Source organism: Lonchura striata, chromosome 6 (assembly GCF_046129695.1).
Source record: "Lonchura striata isolate bLonStr1 chromosome 6, bLonStr1.mat, whole genome shotgun sequence".
Lineage (NCBI taxonomy): Eukaryota > Metazoa > Chordata > Aves > Passeriformes > Estrildidae > Lonchura > Lonchura striata.
The window spans coordinates 2,270,475-2,292,760 of record NC_134608.1 but is presented as its reverse complement, the minus strand read 5'-3'; the positions used below and the strand labels follow the sequence as shown (position 1 = coordinate 2,292,760).

Here is a 22,286-nt window from a genome sequence, read left to right as displayed (position 1 = left end):
ATGGCTGGAGGAGGAGGAGGAGGGGGGGAGGAGAAAGTGTTGCGTTGGAAGCTCACATCGGATATTTTCGCCCTTGGGAGGAAGCGGAGGCAGGGGAGGGCAGGGTCCTGCGGGCACCCACGGTGCGGGAGGCAGCCGGGGGGAAGCGACCCCACGCCATTCCCAGCGGGATTGCGGGCAGGCAGAGAACAGTGAGGAGACAGCGGGGCAAGGGAGGGGGCCGGGAAAATGCTGCGGGGGAGGGCGGGGGACAGTCGGGCAGGAAGGGGCCGTGACACGGGGAGAGGAGCGTAACGCAGCGATGGGACCGCGACACGCGCGGGGAGCCGTGCCACGAGCATGGGCCGTGACACGGGGGGGACACATCCCGACCCTCTCCGGGCTTTCCCGGCGGGCAGCACCTTCCTCGTACGTGCTCCCGGAGAGGCGGCCCCGCGTGGGGCGGTCCCCGCGAGGGGCGGTCGCTCCGGGGGGAAGCGCTGGGGGTGGCCGGGGGGAAGCCGGGGGGCTCCGGCTCTGCCCCGGCCCCGCGCCCCCTCCTCCGCACCTGCCCGGGGCACCCTCCCTTTGCACATCCTCTTTTTGCACATCATCTTTTTGCACATCCCCTTTCTGCGCATCCCTCCGAGACCCCCAGCATCCCCCCCTTCGCAGCCCCCTCCGTGCCCCTGCGAGTTCTTCCTGTCTTTTGCGCACCCCTCTGCCCATACCCGGGGTCCCCCTCCCTTGGCACGCTCCTCTGTGACCCTCGGGGTCCCCCTTTGCACACCCCAGCCCCGGCCACGTTCCTGGAGCTCCCCCTTCGCACTTCCCTCCGTCCATCCCCGGCATTCCCCCCTTTGCACCGCGCTCCGTCCATCCTCGGGGTCCCCCCTTTGTCCCCCCGCTCCCGCCCCACGCGTGGGCGGCCCTTTGCGGGGCCCGTCCCCGTCGCGTCCCGTCCCGGGGCGGCGCCAGCGCGGGGCGGAGGCGGAACGCGGCTGCGGAGGCCAGCCCGTGTGTCCGTCCGTGTGTCCGTCCGTGTGTCCGTGTGCCCCCTGCCCGTGTCCCCGCAGCCCCGCCGCGATGGCGCGGCCGCTGTCGGACCAGGAGCGGCGGAAGCAGATCAGCATCCGCGGCATCGTGGGCGCGGAGAACGTGGCCGAGCTGAAGCGGGGCTTCAACCGGCACCTGCACTTCACGCTGGTCAAGGACCGCAACGTGGCCACCCCACGCGATTATTACTTCGCCCTGGCCCACACCGTGCGGGACCACCTGGTGGGGCGCTGGATCCGCACGCAGCAGTACTACTACGAGAAGGATCCCAAGGTGGGAGCGCTGGGAGATGGGGGGAGCCCCTCCGTGCAGGGCGGGGTGCTGGGAGCACCCCACGCTGGGTCCTGGGTTGTGCTGGAGTGGAGGCGAGCCCTCCCTCCTCGCTGGAACGGAGGGATTGGCGAGGCTCGGTTTTTCGTGGATTTAGGGTTGTTCCGGTAACTTTTCCGAGAGGAGGGACTGGACTTTACCAAGCGAGGCCACTGTCCTTTGCTCTGCAAAACAAACAGAGCCCGGCTTGGCCGGCAGCGGGGTGCAGGGCTTGGGAACGCCGTTGTTGTCCCGCGGCGCCGGCGTGGGTGCTGTCTACCAAAACCAACTCCAAAGCCTTCCCGGGGGAATTACTGGAAAGGCTTAAAGGCACCCGAAGCCAGCCCGCAAACAGGTCTTGTTTAACATGAGTGATGCCAAGCGTGAGAGATCCGGTTTGTGCAGGAGCTGCTCTGCTGCTGCTCGTCCCGCCGGTTCGCTCCGGGCTCTGCCGCGGGGGGATTAAGCCCTAATCCCCCTCCTGACACCTGGATGTCCCTGTCGGCATCAATTTCCTCCATGCCAGCACCTCGCTGGGGCCGTGCCAGCGATGGCTCAGCGCTGCCCGGTGTTGTGCAGGGCTGAGGAGAAGGAGCCTCTTGCAGGTTTTGGGGCTGGAGTCGCTGCTCCCGGTTCTGCTGGAGTCAAACCCGTCAATCCCAGCGGATCCTGCCCAGCGCATCCTGCCCGTGACAGGAGCGATGCAGCGAGGCGATCTTTGTGGTCCAACCCAACCCAACCCATTTTAGGACTCCGGGATTCTCTCCCACCTCCATTCCCGACCCGACCCCGCGCAGGTCCTGGGGAAACCTGTCGAGTCAGCGACTTCCCCCAGCCTAAATCCTTCCTTAAAACCTGCCGGTGCTGACGCCGGGGCTCGGCTGCAGGATCAGCGGCAGTGTCCCCCCCGTGTCCCCAGAGCCACCGCCCGGGCACAGTGGCTCGCTGGGTTTTCCAGTGCCTTTGCAGCCCGGAGCGACAGGAGAAACGTCTGAACTTCGTGCTGCCACCGGGGACCATCCTGGAGCTGTCCCCACCCTGGGACAGGGCAGCGAGGCTTCTCCAAACAGCCTCACCCCGGTTTGGGAAAGGGCAGGGGCTGCAGGAGCCACAAGCCTGAAATTCCTGGTGCAAACCACCCTGCTCCCTTGAAGCTGGGTTTTTCCCCTGGTTGTTTTTGAGATATCACACAACAGCTCCAGGGGAGCGTCCTCCAGCCCTGGGGAAGGTGACCACGGTGTGCTTTTCTCTTCCAGAGGATTTATTACCTCTCCCTGGAATTCTACATGGGGCGGACGCTGCAGAACACCATGATTAACCTGGGGCTGCAGAACGCCTGTGACGAGGCCGTCTACCAGGTGAGCATCCCACGAGGGGTGAGGACCTGCCCAGGGAGGGATCTGTGTTTTCCAGCTCCTGGGAATATCAGTGGTTTGCTACTTTGGCTGCAGCCTGCTCCCTGAGGCACAGGGAATAAAGGCTTGCTCCACAGAAAGGCCAGGAGCTGCCCAGCTGTGTTCTGGGGAATGCAGCAGGATCCTGGAAGGACACTGGTGGTTCTGTGGATGAGGCTGTTCATGGCCATGAGCAGTGGCAGGGAGGAATAAAACCTTGAATTAAGCCCGGCTGGGTGCTGGCACCAGGTGGCACTGGGGTTGTCAAAGGGTTTTGGGTGGCTCCTTTTGTCCTCAGCCTGTTACCTCTTGTGTTCAACGTCATCAGACGTGGCCAGGGTGGTTGCACAAGAGCAGGAACAGCTTTTGTGCAAACACTACAAAAGAGAGGAACTTATTTTTAGGGGGGGGGTTCAATTTTTTATCCCCCTACCAGGGGACATCAGGGCAGGGCAATGGACCAAAGGTCTCCACCTGAGCTTCCCAAAGAGTTTTGCATAGGCAAAATCACTTCCTCCTACAGCATCCTGGGCTGGAAAATTAAAATTTCCCTGGAAAAGGGGTGTAGGTGCTTCTCACCCTAAAGGGAAATGCCTGCAGCTGGGAGGAAGGGCAGCTGGGTGCCTATTCCAGAGGATGGAGGTGCTGAGGGAGCAAGAACACAGCACTTGGATCCTGTCCCCAAGGGATTGGGGTGCAGGGGGAGCAGGAAGGCACTCAGGTGGCTTCCCTCAGGGAATAGGAGTACTGGGGGTGCAGGAATATTCCACCTGAGTAGCTGCCTCAAGGGCTGGGGGGTTCTGGAACAGGTAGGGAACAGGAACCTGGTGCCTGCCATGGAGAGAGGGAGCAGGCCTGGGAATGAGCTCTCAGAGCCCTTGGAAGTGCTGGAACCCCAAAGGCACCACCCTGGTTATAGTTTGGTGTCCCCCCATCCCCGAATCTTGCCCATGGGGAGGTCAAGGGTCTGAATGTTCCTTATAAAGCCTGGTGGAGAGACTTTAAACATGGGAGATGTCTCCTGCCATGGCACAGAGACACAGCTGAGGGGAAGAGCAGCTGCTGTGGGTTCAAATCACAGTGTCCCACCTGCAGAGATGAGTCTTGTGGAATTGGGTGCCTTTCCAGCCCTCCTGGAGCCCACCTGCAAGGGACTGTGTGCCAACAATGCCTCCCCTCTGTGGGGCCGGGCACCCTGACCATCTCCAGCCCCTCTCCTTCTTCCCGTCTGTAGCTCGGGCTGGACATGGAAGAGCTGGAGGAAATCGAGGAGGATGCTGGGCTGGGCAACGGGGGTCTGGGCAGGCTGGCAGGTGAGTGACTCCCCCAGGTGGTGGCACATCCCTGAGGGCTTTACATCCACTGTGGGAAGTTCCTCATCCCGGGGGGGTTATTGCTCCAGGCTTTCCAGCACGGACAAGGTGGTGGGTGGCTGCTGGCCTCAGCTCCTGTCCCTGTGGGGCTTGGGGCTGTCCCAGGGAGGAGGATCCATCTCCCAGGGCTGCAAGGAGGGCCCAGCTCATTGCTCTCCTCTCTCCTGGGCAGCCTGCTTCCTGGACTCCATGGCCACGCTGGGGCTGGCAGCCTACGGCTACGGCATCCGCTACGAGTACGGCATCTTCAACCAGAAGATCCGGGATGGGTGGCAGGTATGGGTGGAGATGGGTGGTCCTCACTGTCCTCTGGCACAGCTGGAACCCCGGCCTGGTTCAGGGGCTCCGTGTGGTGGAAAAATCTCTCCTCCAGCCTGTGCTTCCAAAGAAAGGCTCAGCAGTCTCTTGTTGTTTGGTCTCAAGGCAGTTTATTGCGAGTTATCTAAGAGATTTTCTTCTTCTTCTTCTTCTTCTTCTTCTTCTTCTTCTGCTTCTTCTTCTTCGTCTTCTTTCATCTTCTTCGTCTTCATCTTCTTTGTCTTCACCTTCATCTTCGTCTTTGTCTTCTCCCCGCCCAGGGCTGCTGCTGTCTTTTACATGGTACATTATGTGTTACATATTTATAGTTTTTCCTAATGCCTATTACCTATATTAAATGGTGCTTTTCTACTCTAAACCAATCTGTGAGTGCCAACATCACCAAGAACATGGAGGTGAGGAAGAAGAAAGAGGAGGAACAGGACCGGCCAAAATTCCTCCATCTTAAAACCTCTGACCCCCATGTACAAAGTAAAAACCCCCCTGTACAGGTGCTAAAAACCCCCTGTACAATACTAAAATTTTTTTCCCTCTACTTTGTAAGTACTCTTACTATCCTGTCTAATCCTTTGTGACTGCTTGTTCCACCTGCAAAGTTGGTAACTCATCCCATGGCTCAAACCCAAAATCACAGCTGTTTGCAGCTGCCTGCCAGGGTCTCAAATGCTTCTGACCTGGGCCTGGAACCTCTAAAAATGTCTGAGGGACATCTTGAGTTCCGACACTCGGGCACAGCTGGAGCCCCACATTCACCTCCTCCCCTGAGACTGGGGGTACAGACACTTCCCCTCAGCTCGGAGGCTGCTGCTGTGATATTTAAAATTTGACAGACATTTTCGTGAACAAATTTAACTTCTTCAACCAGTGCAAGCTCACAGCTCCATCCCCTGTCCCAAGGCCAAGGCTGGCCTTGCTCAGGGCCACCCCAGGAGCTGCTCCACAGCTGCCTGGAGCGGGTGAGGACAGAGCAGTCGTGTTCCTCTGCTGGAAGAGGCTGGTTTGGAAATGCAACGTTAGCAGTGCCCCTTGGGTTTGTCCCATCCCCATGGAAGGCACGGACACCCCAGAGTCCAGGGTGGTGCCTCCAGGCTGATCCAGCAGTGCCAAAATCCAGGTTTAGGGGGGGCACACTCAGAGCTTTCCCAGCCATCCTGCCCCAGGGATCCTGCAGGAGGGGAGGTCCCCAGGGCTGGGTGACCCTGTCCCTGCTCTGGCTCCCTGTGGCAGGTGGAGGAAGCTGATGACTGGCTCCGGCACGGCAATCCCTGGGAGAAAGCCCGACCCGAGTACATGCTGCCCGTGCACTTCTACGGCCGGGTGGAGCACTCTGCCTCTGGTGCCAAGTGGATCGACACCCAGGTAAGGGTTGGGGACAGGAATGTCCCTGGCATGGCTTGTCCTGCCATTTGGGTGGCTGCAGCCCAGGGATGAGTCCTGCAGAATCTCTGCCGGGAAGGTTTGGGCTGGGGTGGAAAAGGCAGTGGGGGGGAGGAGATGGACACAGGGATGAGGACAGATTTGGCTGCTCCACATCTGCAGCTGAGCTCTCCATCCCTGGAAGTGTCCAAGGCCAGGCTGGATGGAGCTTGGAGGAATCTGGTCTAGTGGGAAGTGTCCCTGCCCATGGCAGGGGGTTGGAATAAGATGGACTTTAAGGTCCCTTCCAACCCAAACCATTCAGTGATTCTACAAAATACCAAAAGCAGCTGCAGAAGCAATAAGTTAAACCTAAATTAAGCTGCTCCTGACCTTTACAAGCACCTCCTCATGCCCTGAGCACTTCTGGCAGACACCAGCCAGCAGGCAGAGCCAGAGGGGCGTCCCCATGCAGAGGGGACATCCCCACCCCTGCAGGGACACCACCCTGAGCTCAGCCCTGAAGCAAGAGGCTCAGTGGGATGGGAGGGCTCTGGGGGGAGCACGGGGGGATCCCAGCCCAATTCCAGCTGCCCTGGGGATGTCACAGGTGGTGCTGGCACTGCCCTACGACACGCCCGTGCCCGGGTACATGAACAACACCGTCAACACCATGCGGCTGTGGTCGGCCCGCGCGCCCAACGACTTCAACCTGCGCGACTGTAAGTGGGAGCTGAGGGGTGGGGAGAGCTGAGGGGGTCCCACCATGCCCACCTCACCCCTCTGCTGCCCCCCAGTCAACGTCGGGGACTACATCCAGGCCGTGCTGGACAGGAACCTGGCGGAGAACATCTCCCGGGTGCTCTACCCCAACGACAACGTGAGTCCCGGTGTTTTCACCATCCATTTTAGGGATGGATAAAGAGTGTCCAGGTGGAGGGGGAAAGGGAGCAGCCCCTCACTCACAGGATGCTGCAGGCCCTGCTGCAGAAACGTTCCTTGAATCTAAGAATATTAATTAAAAGCCAACTGCTGAACGCTGCTGGTGTTACCCTGGTGGCCCTTTGCAACCCCGGGACTGGAGGTTGTGCCTCACATTGCTGTTTGCACCCCAGCCCTCTTGCTCTGGGAGTTCCTGCCAAGCTGGCATAGAGGTGTGGTGGGACACACAACCCTTCACCAGCCACAAAACAAGCCATGGAGCAGGGAAAAAAAAATTAAAAAAAAAAAAAAAAAAAGGAGGATCTCCTTGCTGTTCAGCCCATTTGAGGCAGGTCCTGATGGTTTTTTCCCCACTTAATCATTTTCCAGCTGGTGAGGAGAGCTGGGGGCACTGCAGCTCCAGTGGTGAGGTTGTCTTCTGCAGCTTTTCCTTTGCAGACCAGCCAGGCTGCTGTTTTTTGCTGCATGAATGGTGGTGAAATCCTTTCTTGGAACTAGCTCCTATGGTTTCCCTTCCTGGTCCTGGTAACTTTCCTTGCAGCCAAAAAGTTCAAACCATGGAGAACAGGTTTTGACAATGCTCAGATGGGATTTAACCTGTTTGTGCCAGCACATCCCAAACCCTTGTTCTGGAGTCTGGGAAGCAAGAAGAGCTTGGGGTTACAACTAGGGGAAGCACAGAGGGGTCACACCCTGGGAAAACCTTCCCTGGGAAGTGCAGTGAATCCCGTGGGAATCCTGCAATTCCCTGCTCCTCTGCCCGCAGTTTTTTGAAGGAAAGGAGCTGAGGCTGAAGCAGGAGTACTTTGTCGTGGCTGCCACCCTCCAGGACATCATCCGCCGCTTCAAAGCATCCAAATTCGGGAGCACGGACAGCGTCCGGACCGTGTTTGATTCCTTCCCAGACCAGGTACGAGCCAGGGCTGCTCTCACCTCTGCCCTGGAGCTTGTTTCAACACCTCCCAGAGGATGAAGGTGTTTGTGGGGGTTCCCAGTGTCCCCGCTGCGTCCCCACGTGCCACCCTGCTCTCCCAGGTTGCCATCCAGCTGAATGACACGCACCCCGCCATGGCTATCCCTGAGCTGATGAGGATTTTCGTGGACATCGAGAAGCTGCCGTGGGATAAGGTAGGGACACCCCACCTGGTCTCCTGCACTTGCACCCACCTGCCCATGGTGGAGGAGCCAGTTTTGAGGCTGCTGGGAATGATGTGGAGCAGTCAGGCTGGGTTTAACTGGTGTGCACTGGGAGGAGCCGGCTGGGTCGTGCTGCCGAGCGTGGTGAGAGGTCCAAGGGTGGGTTCTGGCACGTGAGGTGTGACTGAGCACTGGCTCTTCCCTGCCAGGCCTGGGACATCACCAAAAGGACCTTTGCCTACACCAACCACACGGTGCTTCCCGAGGCTCTGGAGCGCTGGCCCGTGGACCTGGTGGAGATGCTGCTCCCCAGGCACCTGCAGATCATCTACGAGATCAACCAGAGACACCTGGATGTGAGTGCCTGGGGGCCTGCTCCACAGAGGGGACAGGGATGTGCTGTCAGGATGAGAGGCATGCACAAACTGATGGTGTTGGGTGTGTGGCTGGGGGATTCCAGCTGCTAATTTTGGGAAGTTGATGTGCGGGACAGCCCTTTCCCACCAGCACATTGCCATCCTGCATTATTGACTGTTGAGAGGCTTTACCTGTTGCTTCAGGGACTTCAGAGCTGGCATTTCTTTACTTCCTAAGTGCTAAATTCATCCTGGGAAAGATGATGTTGGGAGTGCAGAGGAGATGGTGGTTTGACCTCCTGGTCCTGGTAGCACAAGGCTTTGGCCAAAATGGCCTCACTGGCCAAGTGTGTACCCCCAAACCCCTCTGTGTGGCAGCTTGGGGGGGAACCCTTCTATCCAGAGCCATCCGTGCTGAGGAAGGGCTCCCTTTGGAGGGAGTTTGCACCACCACAGCAGAGTCAAAGCCACCGCTCTGGCTGGTGTCAGATGCACTGGGGACATTGCCACGGTCCCTCCTCGTAAGCCGTGGGGTGGGACATCCCTCAGCGCCACCACCTCTCACCACCTCCCCGGCTCCACCGGCAGCACATCGCGTCCCTGTTCCCCAACGACGTGGACCGGCTGCGGAGGATGTCCCTGATCGAGGAGGGGGACACCAAGAGGATCAACATGGCCCATCTCTGCATCGTGGGCTCCCACGCCGTCAACGGCGTGGCCAAGATCCACTCCGAGATCGTCAAGACTCAAGTGTGAGCGAGGGTGGGGAGGTGCTGATGGGTCCCCCTCGCCTGGGGAGGGGTGGTGGTGCCAGGTGGGCGAGGCTGGAGCTGGGGCCGTCCTCGCCCTCGCAGATTCGAGGACTTCGCGGCGCTGGAGCCGGAGAAGTTCCAGAACAAGACCAACGGGATCACGCCGCGGCGCTGGCTCCTGCTCTGCAACCCGGGGCTGGCCGAGCTCATCGCGGAGGTACCGGCACGGGGGGGCCACCGACCCTTCCCTGCTGAGCCCTGAGAGCCTCGGCCATTCCCATCTTCTGGGTGGTTGAGGAGTTGAGGGTCAAGGGAAGGGATGCTGCCCCTCTGCTCCGCTCGGGTGAGACCTCACCTGCAGAGCTGCCTTCAGCCCTGGGCTCTCCAACAGCATAAGGATGTGGAGGTGCTGGAACAATTCCAAGGAGGCCATGGAGATGCTGCTGGCTCTGCCTAGCTGGGAGTATTCAGCTTCAGGGAGACATTAGAGCCCCTTCAAGTGTCTAGAGGGACTCCAGGAGAGCTGGAGAGGGACTTGGTAAAAGGGATGGAGTGACAGGAGAAGGAGGAATGGATGTAAACTGACAGAGGACAGGGTTAGATGGGATATTGGAGAGAAATTGTTCCCTGTAAGGATGGTGAGGCCCTGGCACAGGGTACCCAGAGAAGCTGTGTCTGCCCCTGGATCCCTGGAAATATCCAAGGTCAGGCTGGACAGGGCTTGGAGCAACCTCTGATAGTGGAAGTTGTCCCTGCCCATGGCAAGGGGTGGAACTGGATGATGTTCAAGATCTCTTCCAACCCAAACTATCCCTCCATCAGCATGGGAATTCCCATTCAGCACCTTGCTCCCGTTGCAGAAAATCGGGGAAGACTACGTGCGGGACCTGAGCCAGCTGACCAAGCTGCACAAGTTTGTGGAGGACGACCTCTTCATCCGGGAGGTGGCCAAAGTGAAGCAGGTGAGGGGCGTGGGCAGGGGGAGCTGAGAGCAGGGGCTGGTGCTGCCTGAGGGCTGACGTGGCCCCTGGCCTGGCCCAGGAGAACAAGGTGAAGTTCGCGCTGTACCTGGAGAAGGAGTACAAGGTGAAGATCAACCCTTCCTCCATGTTCGACGTGCACGTGAAGAGGATCCACGAGTACAAGCGGCAGCTGATGAACTGCCTGCACATCATCACCATGTACAACCGTAAGCCAGGGTGTCCCAGGGCTGCAGCAGCATCCCGGTGCCCCAGATCCCACAGCAACACTGCTGTTTCCTCCAGGAATCAGGAGGGATCCTGCAAAGCTGTTTGTGCCCAGGACAGTCATCATTGGAGGCAAGGTAAGTTGGGTCAGGAGTTTTGGAGATCTTGGGGAAATCCTTGGAAGTGTCCTGGGGGATGTGGGGGCAGATGTCTCATGGGGCCACGTCTTCACAACTCCCTGACAGGAGGGTGCAGCTGGCAGGGGTCAGGCTCTTCTCCCAGGGAACGACGGACATGACAGAGGAAACAGCCTCAAGCTGTGCCGAGGGGGGTTTAGATGGGATATTAAGAAAAATTCCATCATCAAAAGGGTGGTCAGGCATTGGAACAGCTGCCCGGGGCAGTGGTGGAGCCCTCATTCCTGGAGGAACTTAAAAGACATGTGGATGTGGAACTTGGGGACATGGGTCAGTGGTGACCGTGACAGTGCAGGGGGAATGGTTGGATTCGAGGGCTTTTCCAACTTAATTCTGTGATTCCATGCTGCTAAGTCCATTAAGTCGTCCAAGAAACACTGGAGTAGCACTGATGCTTCAACTCCAGCAAGTTTGGGTGGGGTTTGGACAACCATCTGCTGTCTGTGCTCATGGAAGCCCCCAGAAATGTTGTGGTGCAACACGTGTTGGATTAGGTAACGGGAACAGGGATGAACAGGCTGTTCCCTGGATGCTGGGAGCAAGGTGTGCTTCACCTGCCCCTGGCTCCAGCCCTCCTGGCTCCCCTGTGCCTTTTCTCCCAGGCTGCCCCAGGATACCACATGGCTAAAATGATCATCAAGCTCATTAACGCCGTGGCTCAGGTGGTGAACAACGACCCCGTGGTGGGCAACAAGCTGAAGGTCATCTTCCTGGAGAACTACAGGGTGTCCCTGGCAGAGAAAGGTACATGCTGTGGGGAGGGGGTGTCCCTCCATCTGGTGTCTCCCACCGTGCTCTTTCAGCAGGAAACAAACCCAAAGCTGGTCACCAGGAGCCCCTCGTGTCCGTGTGTTTTGTTGGCAGTGATCCCTGCGACCGACCTGTCGGAGCAGATCTCCACGGCGGGCACCGAGGCCTCGGGAACGGGCAACATGAAGTTCATGCTGAACGGGGCTCTGACCATCGGCACCATGGATGGTGCCAACGTGGAGATGGCCGAGGAGGCTGGAGAGGAAAACCTGTTCATCTTTGGCATGAGGGTGGAGGATGTCACAGAGCTGGACAGGAAGGGGTGAGAGCTGGTGATGCCACAGGGCTGCCACCCCAGGTACCTGCGGCAGCAGCGGTTTATGGCCTCCTTCCCTCAGGTACAACGCCCAGCTCTACTACGAGCGGCTCCCCGAGCTGAAACAGGCTGTTGACCAGATTAAAAGTGGCTTCTTCTCCCCAAAAGACCCCAACCTCTTCAACGACGTGGTCAACATGCTCTTCCACCACGACAGGTGAGGTCCTGGGCTGCCATCCATCCCCTGGGCTGGGACCGTGGTTGCACATGGATGATGCTCCTCAGGCATGGATTCTCCGTGGATGGCCATCGTCGCGGTAATTGTCACATTAATGCCTTTGGCTGCACAGCCCTTACAGAGGGTTTGAGGCATCTCAAGGGCTTTCCTGGCCAGAGCACTGATCAGCCATGGGCCTTGGGATTGGAGAAATGCTTTCCCTGCATTTCCCAGGGCATCCAGGCTTCGGGAGAGGCAGTTTGGCCAGAGGCTTTGCGTGGGAGGATGCCTGTCAGAGCAGGGATTAGATCCATGTCTGGAGCTGGTTTTGGGGTTCTTGGGGCGCCTCTGGGGTCCAGCCCGGCCCTCTGCTGGGGAAGAGCTGTCAATCACAGCCTGAGCGCTGTGCTAACCCAGCCTCTGATTGGTCGAGCTGCCAATCAATCACACTGGGGCAGCCCTAACCGGCCTCTGATTGGTCGAGCAACCAGAAATCCCACCTTAGGGGCGGGCCCATGAAGGGCTACGGGTATAAAAGGGGCTGAGGGCGTTATGGCCGGTCTTGCCCTGACATCTTCCTTGGAATTTCTACCTCATCCAAGCTGGAGACCACAAGTCGGTAGCTGTGTGTTTTTTCTGCACCTTTTCCAGCTTTCTCTCTCTCCTTCTCTTAATCCTTTCATGGAGCTTAACATAACATCTTAAGGTTTTAAAGGTTTCCCAGTTAAACGGGCTAAGCAAACGCTAAATAAATTCTAAGTAAATGCTTAATACTAAATTAATGTTAAGCATTGCTATGATAAGAGGTTTTACATTGAATTCAGTGCTGTATTTACTTTGAATTCAGTGTTGTATTTTATGCCAAAGTTTCCTAAATTTGCTCTGTTTTTGCAAGTAAATTTTTGTGTGATTTTCACCTCTTTGAGAGTATCTGGTTGGGGATTTCTCCTTTGCATCAAAACGGAGTAAAGGAACCTTAAGTTTAACCCCCTGGATTTAAGGGTATTAAAATAATGCCTTGGCTCAGGCAGCCTGCATTCCTATTTCTCCTGCTCTTTACCCCTCCTGTCTTCACTGCTGCAGGTTTAAAGTCTTTGCAGACTACGAGGCTTATGTCAAGTGCCAGGAGAAGGTCAGCGAGCTGTACCTGGTGAGTGCCAGCCCAGAGACAGGGCAGGGAGCCGTGCTGGGACATCCTGGAGAAGGGACGTGCTCAGAGATGAGGCTGGTTCTCATCCCAGGCCATTCCTGGCTGAGAACCAGCCTTGGGACCAACCCCACACCTCTCCTTTAGCCTGGAGAAAAGGAGACTCAGGGGTGACCTTGTCACTCTGTACAACTCCTGAAGTGGGGTTGGGCTCTTTCTCCAGGAACTGACAGAAGCAGAGGACACAGCCTCAAGCGAAATATAAGTTGGATATTAGGAGAAAGATTTTCATGGAAAGGGTGATAAAGCTCTGGAATGTTCTGTCCAGGGAGGTGGTGGAGTCCCCATCCCTGGGTGTGTTTAACAAAGCCTGGATGTGGCACCGGGTGCCAGGGTTGAGTTGAGCTGTTGGGGCTGGGTTGGACTCGATGGTGTGGAAGGTCTCTTCCAACCCCATAATTCTGTGAATTCCCTGCAGAACTCCAAGGCCTGGACCAAGATGGTGGTCAGGAACATCGCAGCGGCCGGCAAGTTCTCCAGCGACCGCACCATCAAGGAGTACGCCCGGGACATCTGGCACGTGGAGCCCTCAGACCTGAAGATCCCCCCACCCAACGAGCCCCGGGACGGGGGGCAGGACAAGACCCCCAACGGCACCGCAGCGTAGGGGACGCCAGCGCTGTAAAATTCTCTCTGCTGTCCGAGTCTCTGCGTCGCTGCTGCTGCTGCTGGCTTTCCCTAGGGGTGGGCAGGAGGGGAGGGAGGGGTTTTTATAAGGCAAGTCTCGTGTGGAAAGGGAAACCACGCCGCCCTGTTGCTTGCATTAGGTGCTAAAAATAATAATAAAAAAAAAAGTGCCGCTGGAGTCCGAAGGGAGCTGTTTGCTGGAGGGTTGGGCTTGCTTCCAGCAATGCTGATGCAGGATAGAGGGCTGGCCAGGGGTGGGGTGGGCAGCACAGCTGGATGCAGCTGGATACAGCTGTCTGGGCCCTCACAGGCGCTGCTGAAGCAGGATACGGGGGTGCCAGGCCCATGTTTCCCCACCAGTGTCCCATAGGATGCTCCCAGTCGTGGCTCTGGTGGCCCAGACCACATCAGTGTCTCCATCCCTTGAGTAACCTGCAGCATCCTGGAGGCAGAGGGTGACTTAAAAGTTTCTCAGTAGTTTTTATTACTTACAGGAGTAAGTTCAGTGCCCTGTGGGGGGTCCTGGAGTGGATTTCAGGGAGCAAGGGGTCAGTGCACGCAGCAATTGGCATCACTTCATGTTTAAGAAGTCTCTGCAACAAGATGTAATAAATCTCACACTGTGTCACTGAGCCTCCTGTGCTGTGTCAAGAACCTGATTTGTGATCCCTGCACGCGGGGCTGAGCTGGGCTTGGAGCATCTCTGCACCCAGGGCAAAGAGGAGCTGGTGTCCCCAGAGCCACCTCCCCGAGCCACCCAGGCTGAGGACAGGCTCAGGGCAGTGGGCAGCGACTGAAATTCGGAAAGTGATGCCAGCAAACATCGTGGGGAGGGGAAGGAGCAGGGGCAGGCAGCAGGAGAGGAGGCGCCAGCGGAAGGTGAGGCCCAGGCTCATCCTCTGCCCCCCCATTTCTGTGGAGCAGCACTTACTTCACCAGGGCAGGCAGCTCCGGGTTGAAGGAGATGTAGTCGTGGCCCAAGCCCAGCTTTTGGGGAAAGGTAATGAACTTCACCTTGGATTTGTCCTTGTAGGCTTTGAGTGCTGTCTCGTAGAGCTGCCACGGGGCGGGAGCGCAGTTACTGCACGAGCAGGGGACCCCAAACCCCTCCTGGTGCATGGCCATCCCCCCCTCTGCCCACTTCAGCCTCCTAAGCCAGGCTCAAAGCCCGTGGCGGGTGCCCACCTTGTGTCCCAGCTTTGGAGGCAGGACTCCATCATCTTCTGCATGCAGGATGAGGAGGGGGCAGTCCAGCACCTTCACGCTGCAGGCAGCAAACACAGCCCTGAGGAAACTCCCCAGAGCCAACAGGAGCCTCCCCAATCCCTGTGAAAATTCCCACAGCACCCTGACCCCCCCCAGCACTGCCCCTCAGAGCCATCCTCATGCCCACCTGGGTGATGCCCATGCTGCCTGCCCTGGAGTGGCAGCACCAAGGACCTTAATCACCTTAACCCACAATTATAGGGTCACTAGGTTTCAAAAGCATCCATAAATCAAACGGATTTTGGGCAGGCTCTGTGTACTACAAGAAACAGGAGTGCCAAGAAAAGGATGGTGGTTTGTGGACTTTGCTCAATAATCAAACTGATACCTGACATTGTGCAAATAAAAAGTCATTTTTGAAGGATGAGTAAGCTGGGTAAACACAGGAGGGCAGGAATTTCAACGGGGTGATTAACACCTCTCCTCAGCCAGGTGGTCCTGGCATCATTCCCACAGCCCCTGGGGTCTGCTGTGCCCCTTCCCACCAGGAACTCACTTCTCATCACTGCTGAAGAACATCCCAGCCCGAGCCATGGAGTCCAGGATGAGGTACTCGAAGCCCGGGAGCTGCCGGTAGATCTGGCAGGGAGAGAGTTTGGGGGTGCTAGAGCATGGCTCGGATTCAGCTGTGAGGGGGACAGCCAGGAGCTGGGGCTGACACTGCTGGGGGACCCCAGGGGCAGAGCCCCCGGGCTCACCTTGGTGATGGGGATGTTGGCGGCTGCGTCTCGGATGTTGGTGTAGGGAGACTCCAGGACGACAGCATCGACCTGGACCCCTGAGGGCAGAGTGAGGTGGGAGTGGGCATGGCTTTGAGGGGCTGTCCCCACTGCCAGGCTGCTGCCACACTCCCCTCTGTGGGGCCAAGATGTCCCCATCCCAACAAGGAGGACAGGGAGGGCTCCTCATCTCCTCTGCGGCCCCAAAATCAGGCCAGGGTGACACTGCACAGGGACAACCCACCCATGCTGGCCCTTACCTCGCTCCTCCTGCAGTTTCCTCGCTGCGTTGGTGGCAATCCTGTGACAGGAGAGGTGACAGTGAGGGGGAGCAGTGCTGGGGGGGACACGCAGCTCCCTCAGGTTCCCCTCATTGGCTGCGTTTGGCTTTGCAGGGGCTTCCACCAAGGAGCTGCTCCAAGCCCTTGGTCCATGCCCAGGTGGCACCAGTCTGGCAGCAGCATCACAGGGCACAGGGTGGGCTCTGGTGTGCCCCCATCCCGCCCCCTGCACCTACCCTGTCCCCAAGGAATGTCCCCAGAAGAGGATGCTGCTGTTGCCACTCCGTGCTTTCACCCAGTCATAGAGTGCCAGGACATCTGTGGTGAAGCCACTCTCTGAGGGGCGTCCAGTGGAGTCCCCGTAGCCTGCGGGGGACACAGCTCTGTGTCACAACCCCGGTGGGGACAGGCCCCAGGAGGGGCATCACCCAGCAGGAGGCAAGGGGACAACTTTACCTCTGTAGTCGAGGGCCAGGATGTGGAAGTCAGCAGCCCCCATCGTCTGTCAGAGCAGCACTGGGTTATGCCCTGGCAGGGGACGCAGCCCAGGACCCCTGGGCATGGCCCCTTCACTCTGCACAGGGTCTCTGTGGGGTCCCCAGGGCCAGCAGGAGCCTCACTCCCAGCAGGTCCCAGTGTCCCCAGAGGCCACCACTTACCTTCAAGAACTGGACACGGTGACTCGCAGCCCTGATGGGGAAAATGGGGTTAGAGCTTGGGGAGACCCCAAGGGACCCTCCCCTCCAGCACCAGCGCAGGAGGGGAATCAGGGCGACCTTATCCCAGAAGGGAGGAGCTGGATGCTGTGGGCTGGGGGGATTTTAACTTCTCCCTTTATTTTACAGGGATTCTCCTTGACTTGCTGGGGTCAGAGACCTCCGCAGCAGCCCCGGCCCTTCAGCAGGGCTGGCTGCTGCATGGACTTTGCTGCTTCTCACCTCAGAGCAGCCCTGCTGCCCTGCTCCTGTCCCTGCAGCAGCAGCTCAGGACCTCACCTGGTGCCCCCATTGCCGTGCAGGTAGATGATCACGGGGTGAGCATCAGCAAGAGCCTCCTCGTACCAGCGCTGCCCCTTGCCCTGCGCCTCGGCCCCTTTGCTGCTCGGCACCGTGTGCCTGGGGGGACAGCGGGGTCACCTGGGGGCTCCAGCAGGACGCTGCTGTCCCCAGGGGGGTGCTGAGGCCATCCTGCTCACCAGATGCCAACCGTGACGCCCGGCTCGGTGGTGAGGTACAGGTTGATGGTGTTGTTCACCAGCAGCTCCGGCCGCCGAAAGTCCACGAAGAAAGGGAAGGCCACTGATGGAGAAATCCCAGCCATCATCCACAATCCTCCCAGACGGGTGCTTTTACACAGTTCTTGCCAAATCAGCGTGTAATTTGTTTTAAATTATCAAGGGCCGTGCTGAGGCAGACGAGCTGAACCCTCTGCCATCTCCTCCCACCCGAATTTCCAGCCCTGCTGATGCTGAGCCTGCCCGGGCGTGTTGCGGCTGCAGGCAGCAAACAGGGTCGGCAGCACCACCTCCTCAGAGCTTGCAAAACACGGGCAGAGATCCCTCGGTGCCTCCTCTGCAAGCCCGGGGCACAGCAGGAGTGGGACCAAACGCTGTCCCGGTGCCACCCTGGCACGGTGCCACCCACGTTTTGGGGCTGGGGGGGGGGGATCTGCAGCAGCCAGCTGAATGTTGGGATACTCACGGAAGTTCAGGTAGACGAATTTGGTGAGCACGCTGGGGAAGAGGCGGACGAGGAAGGGCACGGCGGCGCAGGAGAGGAGCGGGGCCAGCAGGATGGAGCGCAGCCATGGCAGCCACGAGCGCCGGGCCCTGCCGGGGAGGCTCCGTCAGCACATCCCCTCCCACCCCAAGCGATTTGGGGTGCAGCACAGCAGGCTCCCCATTCCCAATCCCAGCCACGAGGCTTGCACGCAGCTCTTTACTGATTCCAACCCCTCTGGGAGCGGGAATTGGATCCCCACATGGGTGTTGGATGTGGGGACGGAGCCAAGGTGTCTGAGCCGTGACAAAGGGTGACACAGGCTCTGATGTTGTCCCCACGCCCTGGCACGGGGCGCCGGGAGGCAGGAAGGGCAGGGAACGTGCCAGGGCTGGGTGCTGCAAGTCAAACCTGCAATAAGGAGCAATCGATACTCGGTGACAACACTCCCGGCCCTGCCTGGCACGGCACAGCCACGGATGTGCCCCGAGCCTGGCACCAGGAGCTGCTGCAATACTCCAGGGACAAGGAGGAAGGAGGGAAAGGAGCCTGGGGGTGATGTCCCCCAGTGCCACCAGTGCTCCAACAGTGCCCTGTCATTCCAGGGCCGCCCCACAGTTCTGCTCAAACCAGGCCTTGCTGCCCCACAAGTGACCCCAAAACCCCATCAGTGACCCACAAGTGACCCCAGACCCGTAGCAACACGTAAGTGACTCATAAGTGATCCTAAAACCCCATTAGTGACCCACAAGTACCCTCCAAACCCCATAAGTGACCCATAAGTAGCCCCAATCCAGCCCTCGCTGCCCCACAAGTGATCCCAGAACACCGAAACCTCTAAGTGACCCCACAAGTGACCCCAGGACACCACTGCTGACCCTAAAACCTCACAAGTGACCCCATAGCCAGCCCCAGCAGCGAGCCCCAGCCCCCAGGTGGGAAAGGGAAGCCAAGAGCTGCAGCTTTCCCTCTGGGTTAATGGTGATGGGGAAATCAGTCTGGGCATGGGGGATTTGGGGCAGAGGTTTGTGATGGGAGCCAGGCACAGCTCAGTCCCTGCCAGCCCAGAAAGCAGCCGGACCATTCCCTGCCCTGGGAATGCTGCAGGGCCCGAAGGAAGGAATGCCCAAGGGGTGCCAGGGCATGATGGCACCGGTCCCCAAGGAATGGGGACAGGCCCAGGATGGTGTAGGATGGCAGGAGCTGTGCTGGAGGCACGGGCAGCTCCTCAAATCCCGGTTTTCCCCCAGGACATGGGACACGACGGAACAGCCGGGAATGCCCGGTGGCCTCGCACAGCACCTGCCGCAGGTGAGCACCGGCCCGGGGACCGCGGGGACACAAGGGACACGGCAGGGTGACACGGGGACACGGCCACCGGACGGGGCCCCGGGACACGGCAGGGTGACACGGGGACACGGCCACCGGACGGGGCCCCGGTGCTGGCAGGGTGACACGGGGACACGGCCACCGCACGGGCCCGCGCCGGCCCCACGGGGACACGGCCACGGCAGCGGCGACAGAGGCGGGGACACGGCCTGGCAGGGCGGCCAGGCCGCGGCGTGGGGACACGGGAGAGGCCGGGGTGACGGCCCCGGCGGGGCAGCACGGCCGCGGGGCGGGGACACAGCCACAGCACGGGGGACGGCCACGGGGGACAGGGAGCGCGGCGGTGTCCCCGCGGCGGCGGGTACTCACCGCCCGTGCCGGGCCGCGCCGAGCCTGCCGTCCGCCCGGCCAGTGTCGCCGCCGTCGCCGCCGCCGCGCCGCCGCATCGCTGTGCGCGCGGCAGGCCACGCCCACGTCACGGGGACACGGCCCTGGCTCCCGGCCGCGCCCATTGGCCGCGCCCATTGGCCGCGCCCATTGGCCGCGCCCATTGGCCGCGCTCATTGGCCGCGCTCATTGGACACGCCTATTGGTCACGCCCATTGGTCACGCCCACTGGTCACGCCCATTGGACACGCCCATTGGATACGCCCATTTGGACACGCCCATTGGTCACGCCCATTGGTCACGCCCATTGGTCGCGCCCATTGGTCACGCCCATTGGTCACGCCCATTGGCCGCGCCCATCGGTCACGCCCATTGGTCACGTCCATTGGTCACGCCCACTGGTCACGCCCATTGGACACGCCCATTGGCCGCGCCCATTGGCCACGCCCATTGGGGACAGGGGGCCACCCGCGGGGTCACCGTGGGACTGGGGGACCCAGCCGGGTGCAGCCCTGTCCCCCAGGCTGGCCGGGTCACAGGGGTCTCTGGCACGGTGGCATCCCCTTGTCCCTCATGCTGGCCGGGGTCTCTGGCATGGTGGCATCCCCTTGTCCCTCATGCTGGCTGAGTCACAGGGGTCTCTGACATGGTGGCATCCCCTTGTCCCTCATGCTGGCTGGGGTCTCTGGCAGGGTGGCATCCCCTTGTCCCTCATGCTGGCCGGGATCTCTGGCAGGGTGGCATCCCCTTGTTCCCCAGGCTGGCTGAGTCACAGGGGTCTCTGGCACGGTGGCATCCCCTTGTCCCTCATGCTGGCCGGGGTCTCTGGCACGGTGGCATCCCCTTGTCCCTCATGCTGGCCGGGATCTCTGGCATGGTGGCATCCCCTTGTCCCCCATGCTGGCCGGGGTCTCTGGCATGGTGACATCCCCTTGTCCCCCAGGCTGGCTGAGTCACAGGGGTCTCTGGCACGGTGGCATCCCCTTGTCCCTCATGCTGGCCGGGGTCTCTGGCAGGGTGGCATCCCCTTGTTCCCCAGGCTGGCCGGGTCACAGGGGTCTCTGGCACGGTGGCATCCCCTTGTCCCTCATGCTGGCCGGGTCACAGGGGTCTCTGACATGGTGGCATCCCCTTGTCCCCCATGCTGGCCGGGTCACAGGGGTCTCTGGCACGGTGGCATCCCCTTGTCCCTCATGCTGGCCGGGGTCTCTGGCATGGTGGCATCCCCTTGTCCCTCATGCTGGCCGGGTCACAGGGGTCTCTGACATGGTGGCATCCCCTTGTCCCCCATGCTGGCCGGGGTCTCTGGCATGGTGACATCCCCTTGTCCCTCACGCTGGCTGGGTCACAGGGGTCTCTGTCACAGTGGCATCCCCTTGTCCCCCACGCTGGCTGGGTACAGGAGTCTCTGGCAGGGTGTCATCCCCTTGTCCCCCACGCTGGTTGGGTCTAGAGGGATGCCACCAGGGTGGCAGTGCCCTGTCCCCCAGGAACCCCAGGAGATCTCTGTAGTTCTCTGTCCCCCAAGGACGTGCAGGTTTAAAATCCAGAAAATCTAGAAAAACCCACCCAGCCCCCTATGACCCAGGGCTGAGTGGGTTTAGAGGGGACCCTAGAAAATATGCAGTCCTCTGTCCCCCAAAAGAGACCAGGGGGAGCATGGTGCCAGCAGTGAGGTGCCACACCAGGGAAAACAGCCTTTCCACAGGCAAGGAGCACAGAGGGAATGCTTCCAGGTCAAAAAGTAAAAATCATTTTAAATGGTTTAACACTAAAGCTGGTGTGCCTAGGATCGAGCAGGAAGGGTGGAAACCTGCTGCTGCTGAGCCTCCCACCTGCAGCCGTGTCAGGGTGAGTCAGCTAGACTTTTTCAGGATGAAACTTCCCACCGGGAGAGAAATATCCCTGCTTCAGCAGAATTCCCTGGGAAATCCTGCCAGCTGCAGGAGGATGTGCTGCTGGAAGACACCCACAGCTGGGCCAGCCCTTCATCACCTCAGCTGCCAGTGGGGCCCACAGCAGGGACCCCATCAATCAGCTGGGGGAGGGCTGGGATGAACCTTTCCCAGAGGACCAGCCACCCAGGCTGGCATTTGGAGCTGCTTTTATTCATCTGCCCTCCAAATTAAAACCTGTGCTGCGTTGGAATCATGGAATCCCAGAATGGTTTGGGTTCAAGGGGCCTTGAAGACCATCCCATCCCACCCCTGCCATGACAGGGACACCTTCCACTGTCCCAGGTTGCTCCAAGCCCTGTCCAACCTGGCCTGGGACACTTCCAGGGACCCAGGGCACCCTGTGTGGACCTCCCCACCCTCACAGGGAACAATTCTTTCCCAATATCTAATCTAACCCTGCCTCAGCAGCAAAATGCAAATGCAAAGACAAACAGGTCCAGTGAAGCTGGGGCTGTGGGCAGGCGTTCCCCAGCAGCAGCTGCTGCAAGGAGGTGCCACAAGGCAGCTCCAGCTGCTCCTCCATGCTCCAGGGGCACAAGAACGGGGGAAATGACCAACAGACCCGGCTGCTTTCATCAGCAAGAGGTTTCCTTCCATCCCCAATTTTTCCCCATTCCCAGCTGGTTTCACAGGACAGAGCTTTTCCTTCCATCCCAAATTCTTCCACATTCCCAGCTGGTTTTGTGAACCAGACCTTTTCCTTCCACCCTTAATTCTTCCACATTCCCAGCTGGTTTCACAGGCCAGAACTTTTCCTTCCACCCCCATTTTTTCCCCATTTCCAGCTGATTTCATGAGCCAGAGCTTTTCCATCCACCCCCAATTTTCCCTATTCCCAGCTGGTTTCACAGGGCAGAGCTTTTCCTTCCACTCCCAATTTTCCCCCATTCCCAGCTGGTTTCACAGGCCAGAACTTTTCCTTCCATCTCCTATTTTTCCTCATTCCCAGCTGATTTCATGAGCCAGAGCTTTTCCTTCCATCCCCATTTCTCCCCCATTCCCAGTTGGTTTCACAGGCCAGAGCTTTTCCTTCCACCCCAAATTTTTCCCCATTCCCAGCTGGTTTTGTGGGCCAGAGCTTTTCCTTCCACCCCCAATTTTTCCCCATTCCCATCTGGTTTCACAGACCACAGCTTCTCCTTCCATCCCAAATTT

The 22,286-nt window shown here is 59.3% G+C and overlaps 2 protein-coding genes across 2 annotated transcripts; one reads left to right on the top strand and one right to left on the bottom strand.

Moving 5' to 3' along the window:
* The first annotated feature begins 957 nt into the window (after positions 1-957).
* Positions 958-14,105, top strand: PYGL (glycogen phosphorylase L). Its single transcript, XM_021538459.3, has 20 exons — positions 958-1,308; positions 2,601-2,702; positions 3,973-4,051; positions 4,284-4,387; positions 5,657-5,788; positions 6,396-6,507; positions 6,583-6,665; positions 7,494-7,637; positions 7,763-7,855; positions 8,074-8,220; positions 8,809-8,972; positions 9,075-9,189; positions 9,833-9,934; positions 10,014-10,161; positions 10,238-10,296; positions 10,959-11,100; positions 11,221-11,428; positions 11,505-11,639; positions 12,723-12,789; positions 13,265-14,105. The coding sequence occupies exons 1-20, from the start codon at positions 1,066-1,068 to the stop codon at positions 13,451-13,453; spliced, it is 2,568 nt and encodes an 855-aa protein (XP_021394134.1). The 5' UTR covers positions 958-1,065; the 3' UTR covers positions 13,454-14,105.
* ABHD12B (abhydrolase domain containing 12B) lies at positions 13,929-19,337 on the bottom strand. The gene is made up of 13 exons (XM_021538461.3): positions 19,156-19,337; positions 17,440-17,567; positions 16,935-17,037; positions 16,735-16,854; positions 16,399-16,429; positions 16,196-16,241; positions 15,976-16,105; positions 15,719-15,759; positions 15,438-15,517; positions 15,236-15,318; positions 14,659-14,737; positions 14,405-14,529; positions 13,929-14,066 (listed from the first exon to the last, which is right to left on the bottom strand). Exons 1-13 carry the CDS (start codon positions 19,335-19,337, stop codon positions 14,045-14,047), a joined length of 1,170 nt encoding a protein of 389 aa, XP_021394136.3. The 3' UTR covers positions 13,929-14,044.
* Between the last annotated feature and the right edge of the window lie 2,949 nt (positions 19,338-22,286).